Here is a 16,846-nt window from a genome sequence, read left to right as displayed (position 1 = left end):
ATAATTCCCAGAAGAGAAAAACACTGATATTTAATTGTTTAACTTTTGGTAGTCATCAAGGAGTCAAATTAGAACATTTCCACTACCAAATTATTAGCAAATGTTTATTTAAAATCACAATATTCAGCGCTGGTGGTGATGGTTCAAGTAGGTCCTCTTTTAACAATAGAAAATTCTAGATAGCTGGCCCGGTCTCACTGCTCCAATCCCCTCCCTCCTTGTGAAGTAGGTGGTATTATTCCCAGTTTGCTGATGCAGAAACTAAGACACAGAGGTCAAGTAACTCACCCAAAGTCCCACGGCTGATGTGCAGGGTCCCTGCTTCACTGCAGGTAGAAGTGTAAATGAATATAAAACCTTGGTGGTGGGCAGTTTGTAAACACATATTAACAATTAAAAAATGTTCGTTCCCTTTCACCTAGTAATTCTACATTCAGGAAATCCATCCTAAGAAAAGGACCAAGATGAATCATTTTGTTTTCTGCCGCACATGTCAAATGATAGTACGTCCATTATGACGCTGGGCTACAGTGGTGTCATAACGTACGTTTAGTATATGGCATGACAATGGATGCTAGTTCATAATAAAACGCTAAATGAAAAGAAGTACAAAAAATGTAGGATATGTATATACATATCATAATGGACCGTGATTTCTGCGGTTGGTGGAATTGTGATTTTTAATTTCCTTGTCCCTTTCTCTGTTTTTACAATCAGCACTTACCAATTTTATAATCAGAAACAAAACCCAAGTGTCTTGTGGTTTGTGTGTGTGGCCGATGCTGTCTCCAGGACGAGGGGGCCAGGGCTCACCGGGTGGCGGAGGGGTTAGTGGCGGCAGGATCTCCGGGAGGCGCCAGGCGGGCCCCTGGAGACGGGGGCGGCCGGTCACTCAGCCGGGGAAGTGTTGCGGTCCGCGGAGGAGCAGCCCTGGCCGCAGGGCCAGTTCGAGCTTCCGCCGGCGGGACCCTGTGGGCGGGTGGCGCGGGCCCGCCGGTGGGCAGGCCGTGGGGAGGGTAGGGAGCAGCCCCCGCACACAAGTGTCGCCATGCAGCCGGCGGAGAAAGCCTCCTACAAGGTCACCTGGGGTGAAGCGGCGTCCCAGCAGCCCAGGTGGGCCGGGGATGAGGTGGCCGGGCTGCGGGGGGCCTCCCTGGAGGGGCAGGGCCCGGAGCGTGCGGGAGCCCTTGGGCGGCGCGAGGAGCCGGGAGAACGGGGCTGGGGTCAGGGCTCGCCTCCGGAGAGGTGTCCGGGGACGGTGGCTTCCTCATTGCCCTGCCGACCAGCGAGCCCCGGCCTGGCCTCCCGAAGCGCCTTGGTGCTCAGTGACAGCCCTCGCCCTCACGCACGCCCCTCCGCAGGGCCAACGGCCCAGACCCAGACTCCACTTTCTTGCTCACCTGCCCACTCCCGACCCACGCTTACCCCGACGATGAGTGGGACCAGAGTGCCATTGGGAGCTACTACGAGCTGTTTGCAGCCGCACTGGGCAACCTGGAATGGTTGCGCTTCTGTCTGAGTCGGGACCGTGACAAAATTCCGGCAGATGACAAGGTAAGGCCTTGGAGCTTGGGGGCAAGAAACGAAGTCCTCTGTACGCACAGAAAGTTCCTCACATAGTGGTTCCCTGGCAAAGATCTGCCTATGGCACATCCACAGATACCCTTTTCTGTGTAGTCACCTTCTATGAGCAGACTCTGCTCTGTAGGTTAGGTTGGGGACCCTGGGGCCCCAATCCTGCTCAGTCTCCTCCTACCCTCCTCCCGCCCCCACAGGGCTTCACTGCCATCCACTTTGCAGCCCAGAGTGGCAAGCTTACGTGCCTGCAGGTCTTGGTAGAGGAGTACAAGTTTCCCGTGGACCTGCCCACCAACAATGGCCAGACACCCCTGCACCTGGTCATCCACGGGGACAACAAGACCATGACCCTCCCCTGCATTCACTATCTACTTAAGCAAGGGGCGGCCCTCAACACGTGAGTCCAGCCTGTGTCCAGAAAGTGTCTTGGAACCTGGGCAGATAGGAACCCCACTTCCAAGTAGGCAGATCCATGCAGGACAGGCAGAGGGCTGTGGGGTGACAAGGATTGGGTCCCACATAAAGCAGTCAGCGAGCCCACATGCTGTAGTAAGGAGATCAGGCTCTGGGAGAGGACAGACCTAGTTCACACCCCAGCTTTGCCATCTGCTAGCAAACAGCAAGACCTCCGACAAGTGAGCCTCAGTGCTCTGGTTCCCAAGCTTGTCAGTACACTGGAGTCCCGTATGTAGCTTCAGAAATACCAGTGCCTGTGTTCCAGTAAAAGGCTGAAATTGGTATGGGGTGCCATCTGAGCTTTGGAAGGCCTAAAAGATCCCCAGGTGTTTCTAATTTGCAGCAAAGTTTGGGAATTATTTCCTGAGTGTCTTCAACTGAAATGTGGGAAGATGACATGAGACTATTGTGGTAACTGAGGAAATGCATGGAAGTGCCCAGATGGCCTATGGGAGACTGCACTCGCTCATATTTACAGAGCCCTGTGTGCTCGGCGCCAAGCCTGAGCTGAATACAGCAGTGAAGACACGGAAATTGTCCCAGCCCTCATGAAGCTGATAAACTAGTGCAGGAGCAGAGGGTGAACTAGCAAACCAATAAATGAATGAAATGACAGTGTAGTAAGTAGTTACAAAGGAAATAAAGCAGGGCAATGAGGTGATGAGTGAAAGGGGTAGGGCAGAGGACCTATTTTGGAAGGGGAAGTCACCTCTAAGGAAATAACATTTAAATTGCAGCCTGAAAACTGAGAGCAAGGCAGCCATGGAAAGAACTGGGGAAAAGAGTCCCAAGCAGAGGGAACATCATGTGCAAAGATCACATGTTGGGAAAGAGTGGGGCAAGGTCAGAAGATGAGGATGGGGAGGAGGCAGGGCCCAGGTCACGCAGGCCTTGTGCGCCATGGCCAGGCAGGGGAGGGGGCAGGAGGGCTGGCTGACTTAAGAGCCAATAAGGTTAGTGCTCTCTGAGCTCCAGCCAACCCAGCTCTTCTTCCAGCAGATCTTTACTGTTGCACATCCATATAGTCAGCCTCCCACCATTCATTTAGTCCAAACCCTCCTTCTACGGTTGAGGAAACTGAAGCTCAGAGAGGAGAAGGGACATATCAGAGTCACCCAGTGGGCTAGTGGCAGAGCAGGTGCGGAAGCTGGTTTGCCCGCCTCTCTGATGGGCAGATGGCCTTTGTCCTTCCTTTCTGCCCTCTTCCCGGCCGGCGGGGCCCTCTACAGTCAGACATGCAATGGCTCCACACCCCTCCACCTGGCAGCCTGCAAGGGCCTGCTGAGCTGCGTGAAGGTGCTGGTGCAAAATGGCGCCAATGTCCATGCCCGAGATGCCATGGGCTGCAAGCCCATCGACTACTGCAAAATATGGAACCACCGCGACTGTGCCCGGTGAGGGTGTGAGAACCACCCACAGCCTGCCACCCCTTCCCTCCCTCCCAGCCCTTTCCCTGGGGCCCTCACCTAAGGCTGAGCCTTTACCAGGAAGGTCTGGGCTGGGAGATAAGTCTGCGGAAGAGACCCCTCGCCCCCCCCCCCCCCAGGATATTATTCCCAGGGCTTTCCACAGGGCCTCACCCCTTTGGGTTGAGCACTGCCCTTCCTTGCCCTGAGGTCTTGGATCCTCAGCAGGGGGTGCTGATCAGACTATCACTTTCCTCTCTCACCTCAAAGGTAGTAGGAGGGGCCTTGGGCAGTGGGGAATGGTGTCTCTGGTGGCTCCTCCCACCCTCATCCGGGCCCTCAGCAGCAGCCAGTCTTCCCAGCCCAGGGTGAAGCTCGGTCACTGGGGGATGACATACCCCCACCTTGGCGTCAGGTTCTTGAAGGATGCCATGTGGAAACGGGACAAGAAGGACTTTGCTCGTGAGATGGGGAAACTGAAGAGGCTCAAGGACCAGCTGGCCTTCATGGAACAAGACTACCTGACTGAGTATCAAGTAAGGGGGACGGGGGGCAGGGGCGCCGGGCCGGCACTGCTCTCCAAGCAGGTGAGCACAGGAGGCCGTGACTCACAGGCAGTTAGAGGAGTGGCTGGTAGCAGTCCCACCCAGAAAAAGCCTCCCTCTCCCCATCCTCTGAAATTCCACCCTTAAAAGCCACTCCCCTAGGTCAAAAGTCTTATTTTGTGTTAGAGAGTAAATACAGCTTAAATTGGCAAGAAGTACAGCACCCCTCCTAGTGCATTGCCTCCTTCTGGATGAGGAGGAAAATCTCTAGCGAGTTCCAGGCCCTGCCTACATTGGGATTCACACTGGTTAAAAAGATCCATCCTCCGGGCGCCTGTGGCTCAGTCTGTTAAGTGTCTTAACTTCGGCTCAGGTCATTATCCTGGGTCCTGGGATGGAGCCCCGCATCGGTCCCCCACGTCAGGCTCCCCACTCAGTGGGAAATCTGCTTCTCCCTCTCACCCTCCCCCTGCTCATGCTCTCTCTCTCTCTCAAATAAATAAATAAAATCTTAAAAAAAGAAAAAAAAGATCCATCCTTTGGGGCATGTAGCTGGCTCAGTTGGTGGAGTACATGACTCTTGATTTCGGGGTTGAGAGTTCAAGCCCCGTGTTGGCAGTAGAGATCACTTAAAAATAAAGTCTTCTAAAAAAAAATCCATCCTTTCCAACAGACACTGAGCATTTCCTCTCTGCTAGGCACCTGCTGGACCCTGAGGCTCCAAAGACAAATGAGATGTGGTCCCCTCACTGAAGGAGCTTAGGATCTAGAATGGGAGGTGGGTTATATTCCCACAGAGGAGGAAGGGTCCAGGAGGATGCCAGAGAGATAATGCTTAAGAGGATCTTTAAAGATGGGCAGCAGTTGGCTGTATGAAGAAGGGAAGGGCTGACCAGGCAGAAGGAACAGAGAGCCCTGTGGAGAGGCACAGAGGTACAGGAGAACGTGGTATATGCCGAGAAGCACCAAGTCAGTACAGCTAGGGGAACAGATGTGAGTTGGAGATTGCCAAGCGAGAGATTTGGGAGGGGCTCAGATCTATGATGGACCTTGGCTGGGGAAGAATGGGGAAGTAAAGGATTTTAAGCAGGTATAATGATATAGGATGCAAGAGCCAGAAAACCCAGAGAGAAGATGCTGGGAATCCTAAGTGGATCCAGAAGTGGGGAGGGCTTCAGGGCTGGCAAAATCCAGTACTCCAGCTTGGTTCCAGCTGCATTTCTCTCCAGTTTTCTCAGCCCTCTCCTCTTCTAGTGTGTCACCCAGTCCTCATAGCCCCTTGTGTCCAGAGGAGGCAAAGCTCATCCGTTCCCGTGGCTCTAAACTTACCCAGAAGCCCCTTGCAGATCTCCCCTTATCTCTTATTGGCCTCAGTTGGATCCTATGTCCATTCTTGTGCCAATCCCTACAGCTAAAGGAAAGCCATGTGCTGACTGACCTGGGGCTGGGGCAAGGCTGATGGAATTATTATGATTGGCTTAGCCTAATCAGAGCCTACCTCCCGAGCTGGGTCAATCTCCGTACCACCTGATGGCTTAGCAACGGTCCGGGGGGTGAGACACTGAAACAAGGGGGTGGACAAGGGGCAGTTCTGTGGCAAGCTGAAGGTTCAATTCTAGTGGAGGCAAAAACAGAGAGGTAGACCGAGTCATGACCACCCAGCCCAGAGAGCCAGCCAACTATATCCCCCAACATACAAGGCCCACCACTTCCAGAAGCCAATCCAGACTGGCTACCCCCAGTTCCAGGCCTTCCAAACCTTTCTGCTTTCTTCTTCCAGTGTCGAGGATTTGCCTTTCCTCCCCCATCAAACCAGAGATTCTCTCAGGGCAGGACATATCTCCACTATCAGACGAGGGACTTCTCTGGAGGTGGAAGCTTGTCTCCCCCATGAGACTTGAGGTTTTCTGTAGGGCAGGGACTGGAGACCTCACTTAGGGCAGAGGCCGTATCAGGTTGGAGGTCGGAGAGGTTCTACCTGCCCCATCAGCCCAAGGGCTCCCTTCGGGCAATATTATCTCCCCGTCAGAACAAGGGCTCCCATAGGCAGGAGTTTCTCTCATCAGACTTAGGCCTCCTGGGGCGCAACTGGATCTAGCCAGTGATACCTGAGGTTTCCAAGGGCTCCAGCCACAAGGCCCCCCTCCACAGGAGCAGGGAGGAGGGGCAGCCCTCCATGACTATCTTGTACCCTCTGATGTTGCAGAAAGAGCACCAAATTCTGAGAGAAGCTGATTTCAAGAAGTGGCTCCATCGCAAGCAGCTGCTTCAAGGCCAATCCCTGATCCGCAACTCCAAGCCAGCGCCTTGTGCCCCACCCCAGGCGATCGCCATTCCCCGGACCCCCAAGCACCAGGGGCCTCGAGAGAGCTTCTACCCCTCCCCAGAGGCACGCCTGCGGCAGACATCAACGCCCAAGCTGCAGTCCTTGGGGACACCCACACCCATCTACACCCAACCCGTGGTCAGGCGGCCCAAGTGGTGGAATGTTAGCAACAATCCTGCCAGATGGCCCACCACCCAGATCGGCTACCCACAGGGCATCCGCCTGGGTGTGCATCCAGACCCCAGCCCGGAGCGCGACTTCCACAGCTTCCTTAAGGCGAGGTCTGACCGGCACGGCGGGGCACAGCTGTGCACGGTGGCCGGCAGCCGGCTGGCACCTGTGCCCCAGCTGCCTTTCAAGGTGCTAGTCCAAGAGCTGTACCCTTCAGTGCGGCCACGCAGGATGAAAGTGCCCCAGGGCTTTTGCCCTGTCAGCATAAGGCACGTGCCCCGGAAGCGGCTCTCGGGTGACAACTTCTGGACTGACGCTCTGGCCATGAACCTGCGTGAGACATTTGATGAAGCCTTCCTGGCAGCTGTGCAAGCCCATCAAGGGCTCCCCACTCTGCCCTCCCCCAAAAGCCCCCCATAAACTTATTTTGGCAGGCTGTCAACCTCAGACAGCCCAGTGAAGGCTGAGGTGTGGTGATTCACGTTGGGGATGGAAGAGAGGGAGAGGAGTACTCACAGGCTTCCCACTTCCCACTCCCAAGCTTGAAGATCGGAGCCCCTTCTCTCTTAACAAAAGACTAGGTCCCAGGTCTCCTTTCTCCACAAAGAAATTCTTTGGACTCCCCAAGAGGTTTAAGCTAGGTCAGAGTCCTCAGAGTGGGCATCAGTCTATCCTGGACCCTTGCATCATAAAACTGACTCTTTGGTGTCCCTACTACCTCTCCTCCCCCCGCCCCAGCCCACCAGGAACAAGGCTTCCAGGATAGGGAACCACAGGAAAATGCTGCCTCTTGTTCAGACTAAGTCCTTCAAGGTCTCTGTAGTTCAGGGAGGCACAAGCAGCATATCTTGGGGGGAGGGAGGGAGGACCCGTGGCTTCAGTTTGCAACTATACAAGCACTTGCACTTCCTCCAGGAAGCTATCCTGGATCCCCTGTTATCCCCTGGACACATCACTACAAATCATTCATTAAACAAACGTTTATTGAGTGCTTTCTATGTACCGGGCACCAAGCCAGGCACTGTTAATACAAAAACTGAAGGACAGTCCCTGCCCTCAAGGAGCTTACAGTCTAGTGGGGAGATAGACCAGTAAGCCTAGAGTGATTTGTGTGGTGTGCTGGGGGGAGAGGGGACAAAGCTCAGAGGAAGTGAAATCTAAGCTGAGAACTGACAGAGAAGGTACCCAGGTGGGCAGAAGAAAGGGGAATCAAAGTGGCATCTCTGAATACAGGAGGCAGGGACACAGGGTGCAAGGTGGCAAGTGATGAGGCCAGAGAGGCAAGCAGGAACCAGACATCACAAGTTTCACAAGCCATGCTAAGGGGTCTGGACTTTATCCTGAGGGCAGTAGGGAGCCATGGAAGGTTGTAGGCCAGGAAGTGACTTGATCAGCTATACATTTTAGACAACTCTGGCTGTGGGACATAGAAGGAGAAGGAGGCTGTCACAATAATCCAGGTGTAAGCTGATGACAGTGGGTGTGGCTCGAATCAAGAAATGTTAGGAAGGTAAACTTAACAGTTTTTAGAGATTGGATGAGTGGGAGGGGCAGAAAGAGAAAGCAGGGCTAGAAAGCAGGTTTCTGGTCTGGCTCCTGAGGGGTCTTGGGGCCACGGCAGGTACCCAAAAGAGGCAGGTTTGCAAAGGACAGCAGCAAGTGCCCTCTGGGCCATGAGAGTTGTCTGTGCACCCAAAGGCGAGAGGAACTATGGTTCAGAAGATCAGGAGGGATGCTGGGGCTGGAGGTCAACTCTTAGTTCCTCGGCAAAGAGTCCTTGAAGCCATCAGCTCGGACGGGCTCCTCCAGGGAGCCCACAACAGAACCCTGAGAAACCCCATTGTGCACGGGGCAAATGGAGAAGCCTGCACAGGAAACTGAAATGAATAGCAGAGGCAGGAGGAAGACCGGCCACAGGAGTGCCAGCGAAGTGCAATTCAAGAAGCTGGGGGTGAGCAGCCCTGTCAGATGCTGCAGAGATCCAGTGTAAGATATGAAAGGGTCTGCTGGATTTAGCACGAGAAGGCCACTGGCAACCCCTAGGAGAGAAGCCATGTCGTCGGGGTGAGGAACAAAGAAGGAGACAGCAAGGGAGAGCTGAGCCAGCTGCTGACCCAGCAGTGAGGATGATACTGGCCTCCTGTGTCCTCTACCTTGTCTTCCCTTGTCTGCATAGGATAAAAAGGCCTGGCCATCTCATTCCCACCAAGAAGAAACCAAAATGTGCTACTCCTCTCAGAGAAAGGGAAAGGCTGGGATTTTTAAGAGAACAGGAAGTGCTGCAGTCAAGGGAATGAAGGGCTGTGGTGGGACTTGGGGCAGGATACAGAGAATTTCCAGCACAGGGGCTTCCCCGGCTTAAAGGTACCGCATGCGCACTGTCCATCTCCGCACCTGCCACTCTCGATCTGAGGTACAGGACATGGCAGGCACGGCTCTCATGGGGGCTTCACTCCCGTATGTACTGCTGAGTACTTGCAAGGCACTGTAGTTGGAGTGCAAAGTCAGCAAATGCTGGTCTGTGCCAGGATCTGGCCCACCTTCTTAGAAGACTGAGGTCAGCTCCTCGGGAGCCAAGAGCACACAGAAGAGAGGGCCAGCCCTCGTGTGCTCTTAGAGCGACAAACCGTTTCTCCCCTCAGTCCCGTTTCTTAAAAAATAGGCTGTAACCCAGGCTGCCTGGAAGCCAATTTCTATTTTCTTTCCTCTTGGGCCTAAGATAGAATTCAGCCAGAAACCACTCCTTTTCCCCAGGGGAAGGCTTACAAATAGGATATTGCAGATGTTCCAAAAATCCCACCCAGTCCCAAACCGTCCCTCCGCTGCCCCCAGCGTCACAGCCATGGCGCCTTGGGGAAAGAAGAGATGGAAGAAAAGGGAGGGGCACGAGAAAGGCTGCCTCCACCCCCAACCCCCCTGACCCGGCTCAGCTCCTCATCTCTGCCCACTTCCCAGGAAGGGCCGTGAGAGCAGTCCCTCTGGGAGGGCAAGACCCAAACCCAGAAAAAAAGCCCCTGGAGCAGAAAAGCCAGTCCAGTCCAGGGCAGAAGGTCAACAGCAAGAAAGGGAGATGAACTTTCAGGATATTAAGGCAAACACTGCCACCTAGAATCTTTATTCAAATGGGAATCAGCACTTGGGACAGAAATCACAGTTCAACAGCAAAAACTATTTCTCCTGGAAGTGCCAAGCCATGGCCCCTCCCCACGGCCATCTGCCCAGAGAACTTATCCCTGTCTGCTCTCCAGCTTCACAGCCCCTGCCCTGCCTGCCCCGGCTGAGCCAGAACCTCCTGACCCACCACGGAAGTGGGCAGGAGGGTCACAGGGAGCTCAGCTCCCGCCTAACCAGGTGGCCCATGGCCTCCTGGCTAAGCAGGCTCTGCCATCCTCCTGGTGCCCTCTGAGGTCACAGCCTCTAGCAGCGTCAGATCTGAGCCAAGCTGAGCCCTTCGAGGAAGGTGGGGATGGGGGCTTCAGGGAGAGTCAAGGGAACGAGGGCCAGGGCTGGGGGAAGGTGCCTTCCAGGCTCACGGTCCCCGCCTAGTGCAGAGGCCCAGGGGCCCGACTCTCCTGATCTTGCCCCCGCATCCCCTCCCAAAGGGGTTCAGTATATCTTCTGACGACTGGGTAGAACGGCCTCTTTGATGAAGGAGAAGACAATCAGGATCCCTAAGCGTTTGCCCCGCTTGCCTTTGGTGAAGTAATTGGAGACCACGTCATCTGTGGAGACACAGGCAGGGGGATGAGTGTGTGTGTCTACATGTGAACACGGCTCTCCCCACCTGGAGCCCAAGTGTCTCCATCACAAGGCTGGGCTCGGGCTCCCCACACAACCCAGGCCTTCCTGAGGCGATCCCACCGTGACCCCTGACAAGCCCCTCTCACCTCCTGGCTGCATGGTGGAGGGCAGGACGTTTTCCCCAGCCGACAGTGACACAAAGAACGCAAACGGGATTATCCACAGACAGAAAGTGAAATAGGCCAGGACCTGGCAACAAGAGACACTGAGAGAGGGTGCCCCGGAGGTGCCAAGGGTGGGCCCCACACGGCCACCACGCATCTTACAGAGGCGGTCAGGAACGCACAGAAGGCCCCACACCTGATCTCTGAGGCAGGGCAACCTCAGACATGGAGAAAATTCAGTGGGGAAAGGTGGAGGCTGAGGATGACCGAGTATGACCACAATCCCCAAATCCTGAGCACTAGGACAAACAACTCCTCTGAACTAAAGGAAGCAGATGGAGGGCAAAACCATGACTGACCCATCTTCCCCCCAAAAGTGACCCTGTTCTTCCCAGGGGTCAGAACTGGAGCAGCAGGGTGTGGAGAACCCCTGAGAGGAAAAAGGCTGGGCAGTCTGCTGGGAGGAGCCGGGCTTCAGGGCTGCAACCCGCCCAGCCCCATGAGGTCTGCATCAGACAAGGCCACCCCAGTGCCCTGTCCTGACCTCACGGTGTTAGGCTGTGATCTTGGGAGAACCAAAGGACTCCCTGGGGGAGAGCAGTGACCTCCCCGCCTCAGCCAAAGAGATCCCTGCTCCTCACCCCACATCACTTTCTAGACTCATCAATACTATTTTTTTAAATGCGTTATCCCTGAGCAGACTATTTCAAACCCCAGCTAAGTTCACAAAGCAAATCATGCAAGTCCCCTTTACTTCCTCTGTCCCTGCTAATAGTTTGATGTACTGAACACTTCTTACCTCTGAGAAAGGATAATATTCCTCTGCAAAAAACTGAAATGCTAGGTAATGATTCACCACCACTAGCCCTGTTGAGGAAATGAAGAGTCAGTCAGTTTGGGGGGAAGAATATAAAGCTGGACTTTTAACCTTCAAAGGCCCCTGGGAGTTGGGAGTCCTGAGTCTTAGTCCTGATTTTACACCCAACTCAGAGTATGGCTATAAGCCAAGTACACTACCCTCCAGAACTCAGTTCTCCATCTGTGAAAATGGGAGGATTAGCTCCTACCTGCCCACTGCAGAAGGCATTTATGAACAAAATTAGAAGGCAGATAAGAAAGCTCTTTGAATGGTATAAAAATGAGATTTGTTATGTAATCCAAAGCACCGTGACCATTAACCTACTTATAAGTGGATGTGAGTCCCGAAGAGTGCCCTCCCATGGGCAGTGGGCGCAGGAAGTCACAGGGCAGATAACATACTCCCAAGAGATTCCACTCTGAACTGGGCAGCTGGGAGAGGGCCTCAAATAAAGAGGCTCTCACTCCTCAGGAATAAAAGGGCACAGTTTGCTAGATGCTTTGGGGTGCAGTTTTAGGGTTCCTCCAAATTCTGGGGGAGAGGGTCCTTTCTCATTCTGCCCTAGGGTAGGGCTCACTGGTCTAAACTGGTAGGTTCTGGACTGACACCCACCTCCTTAGGGTGCAGCCACATTTATGGAGGAGAGAGACAACCTGCAGATCCTGGGGATGGGCTGCTCAGAGAGAGGCATCCCTGCCTGTTCTCACGGTGAGGTGAAGGGCAGGCACCACAACAAAGCCCCACTCAAACTGAACACCCCGCACATCCACCTCACAGCCAAATGCCACGTCTTGTCTCTCTTTCCTCCTCTTGCCTTTCCCCTTCTAAGGCAGAGCTCTGCCGTGCCTAGCCACACTCTAAGACTGGGGAAACTGGAAGACAGATGGTGCCTGATGCCCACAGATCTTCAGGAAAAGTCTCTCAGGCATCTAAAGGGCAGGTTGGGGGAATGACAAAGGGAAGCCAGGAGGGCCTGCTACTGGGGGGATGGGGGGTGGGGAGGGTTCTATCCCCTGGGAAGATGCAGAAGGGGTCTGGTCTCCAGGGAAGGACTCTCCACACCAACCCCCACCAAACACATCCTCTGGCAGAATCACACCAAGGCACTCAGGGAAGAGGCCAGTCCTAGCTTTAACTGGGTGCCCTCCTCGTGGGTAATATTCTCTTTCCAGATTCTCCCACAGAAATAGAAAAGTAGCTCTAGGAAACTCCCAATTACATCTCATATCCTGCCCAAAGACTAGATGACCAGCAATGATTAATGGGAGAAAAAACAATCCTGGTAACCAAACACTTCCCAGAATCTTTTCTGGGGCTATCTATAACCGCCTACTGTGTGTCACCTGAGTCCATCATCAAGAACCCAAGGCCAGAGAGGAGAAATGACTCTCAGGATCAGAAAGTAGTGCCAGCTTAAAGGCAGAACGGTCAGGGTCCTCCAAACACATTTGTCTACCCCAATGCCGGCACCTGCAGGGGGACCCACAGCCCCATGAAGCTTGTGTTAATCAAGACTTTGGGCCAGACGACTAGACAGGGAGCTACCTGCCTCCCAGGGTAGGGCTTTGGGCTTTTCCTGGTCAAGTGGTTTCTTAGAGCCCATAACTACACAGAAAACCCACCTTTTCTCCCTTCTCAAATTCACCGCCCTGGGAAAGCCCTCCCTAAGTATCCCACCCCCACTCCCTCATCACCCCAAATACTAGTCACTAGAGCCAAGGAGACTCTAGGCTCCTCAAGTGTAAGAAGTCCATGTTCCCAATCAGCCTGGCCTCCTGGAGAACCCTAGTGGTTTGCCACTTTTCTCTATATCCCCATAGTGCCCCAGACTGAGCTGGGCACATGCAACCACCTCGACGGCCTCCCCAACTCTGCCCCCTCTCACCGCACGAAAGGATGAAGTTAGGCGAGGTCAGCATGATGAAGGGGAAGGTCTGGAGGAGGCCAAAGTAGACGAGGTTGGTGAAGAGGCCCACGCCAATCATGAAGGTGGGGAAACGCTCAAACACATAGAGGCCAATCAGCACAGCTGTGGAGAACTGAAACAACGAGAGGTACACAGTGCAGGGAGCCTCTTCCAGGCAGCCTTCTTGGTCTCACTAACCCCCAGCCTGCTCCGGGCAACACTAGGTTCATGCTTCGATCTCTCCCTATTTCACAGTCCTCCCCAACCTGTCTCTCAGCTCCCAAAGGGCAGCATCTTTTAACGCCATTCTCAAAAATTTTTGACAGCAACCCACAGTAAACATTATAAGATCAAAGTTCAAATTTCAATTCAATTCAATTCTATTCTGTTTTTTGAAAATGCTGATCATGACCTACTGAACTGATGACACAACCCAATAATGAATGAGACCTACAACCTGAAAAACACTGTTCTGAAGAATTTATAGTTGTCAGCGCTTAACAAATGGCAGTTGGTAGAATAAAGGTCTAATTCCTGTACCGAAACCCTCAGGCCAGGCCTCTGAACCCAGAGCTGAGTGCTATGGTCTTGTCTCCACTACTAACCCTCTACCCCAAGCCATGCCCAGAGTGGCTGCTGACACCAGGTGACTTGAGAGGCACTGGACTTCTCCCATCCAAATGGTCCCAATCCCCACCCCTTCCCACAGCTGGCAGGAATCTACCCGCCAGCAGGCACTCCTGGAGCTTTGACATCAATGGCAAGGATTGTGTCTTCAGGAACAGAAGCCTTCCATGAGACCTCAGGAGGGCAGGGACTGGGCCAGGGAAGGTGTCTCCCTCTTAGGACAAGTCACTTGATCTGAGGGCAATGAGTACTCTAACTCAAGTACTCAAAACTGTTCTTAGGTAGGTTCTTCGTAGTTCTTCGTAGGGGCTAGAGACAATGGGAAACAACCAAGCAAAGGCCAAGCCATGGTCCTGTCAACACAGAGTGTGCACTCAGCTGTCACCCTAAGGAACTGAGAACAGGGTCTGCAGTGAAGCGCTGCTACTTGGGGAAGGGGCGAGGGAACACCTGGACCCAGAGAGCAGACTCAGGAGACAAGGTGCAGGTGAAGGAGGTAGGGGTGGCACCCTCAGGAAACAGGAGGGACAGAGATCTCACCATTCATGCAAAACTCTCCCTACTTCCTCCTTTGAGGCAGGGCAAAAGAGGGGAAAATCCTGGGGAAAACTGCCACTTACCCAGATCATGTATTTTATGATCCTGCTGGTGGCCACTGTATATTCTTCTATCAGTTCTGCCAGGTAATAGAGTCCAGCCGCTGGGGGGGTTGGGAAGAGGAGCAAGCAGGGAGAACATTAGCCAGAGTCACTCCCACCATCCTGGTCTTTCTCTCTCTGCAGCTGGGTCCCCATCAACCCCTCATGGACTCCCTCACTAAGGAACAAACCGAACAACCCATGTGGGGTCCTCCCAAGTCTGAAGAAGCAAAACTTTGTCCGGGCAACTGAAAAAAGATTTCATAAAACTGAATGGAAACCTGTATCTGATGCCTCAGCACAATGCTAACCTCTGGTCCATAAAGGGGCATTTCATTCACTCATTCACTAAATATCTGTTGGGCACCTGGTATGGGCCAAGTGCCGCTCTGAGTGAAGAGAGAACAGGATAAGACAGGCAAGATCCCTTCCCTGACCCAGCGCGGGTAAGTGGGGGTAGGGAGAGGCGTCAGACGAGCCCAGTGTGACAAGTGCTACTTCAGAGAAAGGACAGGGCACCACCAAACCCCATAAGGAGAGCCTCCCGGAAGAGGTGAGATCTCAGCAGAGAGCAAGAGTAGGAACTAGCCAGAAGGGAAAAGCGTGTCAAACTCCGAGAGAGTAGGCAGTACGAAGGGCCTGAAGCGAAAGGGCGGGGATAAGTGTCCGGGAAAAGTTCAGCGCGATAGGCCCGCGAGGGTGGGCACGGCAGCGGTTGGCGGTGCGCGAGCTCGGGCAAGGGGCACTTCGGTCAGCCACTCCCAGGCGGTGCCGGGGCGGATTTAGTGACACGGGGAAGGACCCGCGGTCCCACGGGGCTGCTGGGGTCAGCAAGAGGGGGCAGGATCCGGCGGGACAGGAAAGGGGAGGGATGCGAAGGCCGGGAGCACCGGACAGGAGTCCCCCGTGATGCGACCGCCTTCGTGATGCGACCCCCGGCCAGCACAGATGCCGGGAGAGGAGCCCGCGCGGACCCGGGTCGCGCACTCTCACCGACGGCCAGCGTGATGAAGGCCACCTGGATGAAGAGCGAAAGCCAGCTCAGCACGTACATGAACCACATGGCGCCCCCGCCCCGCCCGCCCCCCGACCGCCGGGACGGGCCTGCGCGCTTCGGCTCCGGCGACACGGAGCCGCCGCCACCGTCGCCGCGTCCCCGCCCTGCGGACGGAGGGACGGCCGTGCGCCGCCGCCGAGAGGAGCCCGGCCGGAGCGCCGCCCCCGGCCGAATCCGGACGAGCGCCTCCCGCCGGCGCGGAGGACCAGCCGGCCGCGGCCTCGTCCCGCACCCCGCTGGCGGAGCTCCGGCCACCCGGGGCTGCACCCAGTGGAGGGCCGGCGACGCAGCCCGGGGAGGCAGGACGGTGCCCGGGGGCGGGGACGCGGCGCCAGCCGGGGGGACAGCGTTCGGTGCACTCCCTGGGCGCTCCCGCGCCGGCGTGGAGGGGTCCGGGGCGCGAGAGGCCCGCCCGACCGCTCCCCAGCAAGCACCGGCCAGAGGCGCTCAGGCGGGTCGCCCACCGGGCTTGTCTTGCCACCGCTGCTGACCCGAACAAAACTGTTGCGTGCCCAGCGCGGGCCAGGCACTGGGCTAAAGGCTACGCTGTATTTCCGTGATGGCAGTTGACTGTAAATCATTTCAGGGTGGGGAAGCTGGGGCCAAGGAAGGTTACTTGCCTCGGGTCATACATCTAGGAAGCGGCACAGGCAGGAGTTGGGGCGCCTTTAATCAGTCATCCTCAGGCGTAACTGTCCCTTTAGGCCGAGTTCCTTGAGGGTACCTTCTGCACCTTTGTGTCGCCTGCACATCGCCAGTGGCGGGCACGCAGGGCGCCCACCGGGCACTGAATGCATTTACTCTACCACGGGAGACTCACTGAGGGGGCGGAAGGCGCAGGGCAGCCCTTGTTGAGAAGTTCCCCATCTAGTGGCCAAGACAGGCATGCAAAACAAAGTGTCTGTACGGGCCTGGGCTGTGCTACTCATCTCGGGATAATCTTTACGTGCATAAAAACGAATACATATTCCTCAAAGATTAAACATAGAACTACCACATAGTGCATCGATTCCCCTCCTGGGTAGATACCCCCCAAAGATTGGATAGGTGATAGGAGTGTCTGCAGGACTCCCAATCCCTTGGAATTTCCAGGTGAGAGGAGCATTTTTGGTCTAAAGAGGCGACTCTGGGTGGGCTCCTGGATAGATCAAGATGGGGGCTGGTCACCAGAAAGACCAAGCCCTGATTAGAAGCTTGGAACTTTCAGTCCCATCCCCCATCCTCCACAGAGGGGAGAGGGCTGGAGATTGAGCTAATAATCAATCATGACTGTGTGATGAAGTCTCCATAAAAATCTCTAAACTATGGGTTCAGAGGTTGGTGGATGCATCCACATGCTTGGAGGGTGGCCCACCCCAACTCCACAGGGACA

At 54.8% G+C, this 16,846-nt stretch overlaps 2 protein-coding genes across 3 annotated transcripts; one reads left to right on the top strand and one right to left on the bottom strand.

Annotated features, from left to right (window-relative positions):
• The first annotated feature begins 1,048 nt into the window (after positions 1–1,048).
• On the top strand, positions 1,049–7,130 carry ANKRD53 (ankyrin repeat domain 53). The gene is made up of 6 exons (XM_032411198.1): positions 1,049–1,113; positions 1,362–1,554; positions 1,776–1,975; positions 3,264–3,428; positions 3,856–3,976; positions 6,192–7,130. The coding sequence occupies exons 1-6, from the start codon at positions 1,049–1,051 to the stop codon at positions 6,900–6,902; spliced, it is 1,455 nt and encodes a 484-aa protein (XP_032267089.1). The 3' UTR covers positions 6,903–7,130.
• A 57-nt stretch (positions 7,131–7,187) lies between these two features.
• Positions 7,188–16,279, bottom strand: TEX261 (testis expressed 261). Of its 2 annotated transcripts, none has more exons than XM_032410753.1 (6): positions 16,095–16,279; positions 14,400–14,479; positions 13,132–13,285; positions 11,187–11,254; positions 10,370–10,472; positions 7,188–10,204 (listed from the first exon to the last, which is right to left on the bottom strand). In XM_032410753.1, the coding sequence occupies exons 1-6, from the start codon at positions 16,102–16,104 to the stop codon at positions 10,089–10,091; spliced, it is 531 nt and encodes a 176-aa protein (XP_032266644.1). In that variant the 5' UTR covers positions 16,105–16,279; the 3' UTR covers positions 7,188–10,088. The 2 variants fall into 2 exon arrangements, with proteins under 2 accessions (XP_032266644.1, XP_032266643.1); XM_032410752.1 differs by lacking the exon at positions 16,095–16,279 and adding an exon at positions 15,411–15,570.
• Positions 16,280–16,846: the final 567 nt, after the last annotated feature.

Source organism: Phoca vitulina, unplaced genomic scaffold (assembly GCF_004348235.1).
Source record: "Phoca vitulina isolate PV1807 unplaced genomic scaffold, GSC_HSeal_1.0 scaffold12, whole genome shotgun sequence".
Lineage (NCBI taxonomy): Eukaryota > Metazoa > Chordata > Mammalia > Carnivora > Phocidae > Phoca > Phoca vitulina.
The sequence above is the reverse complement of the archived record's forward strand: the minus strand, read 5'-3'. Positions and strand labels throughout refer to the sequence as shown.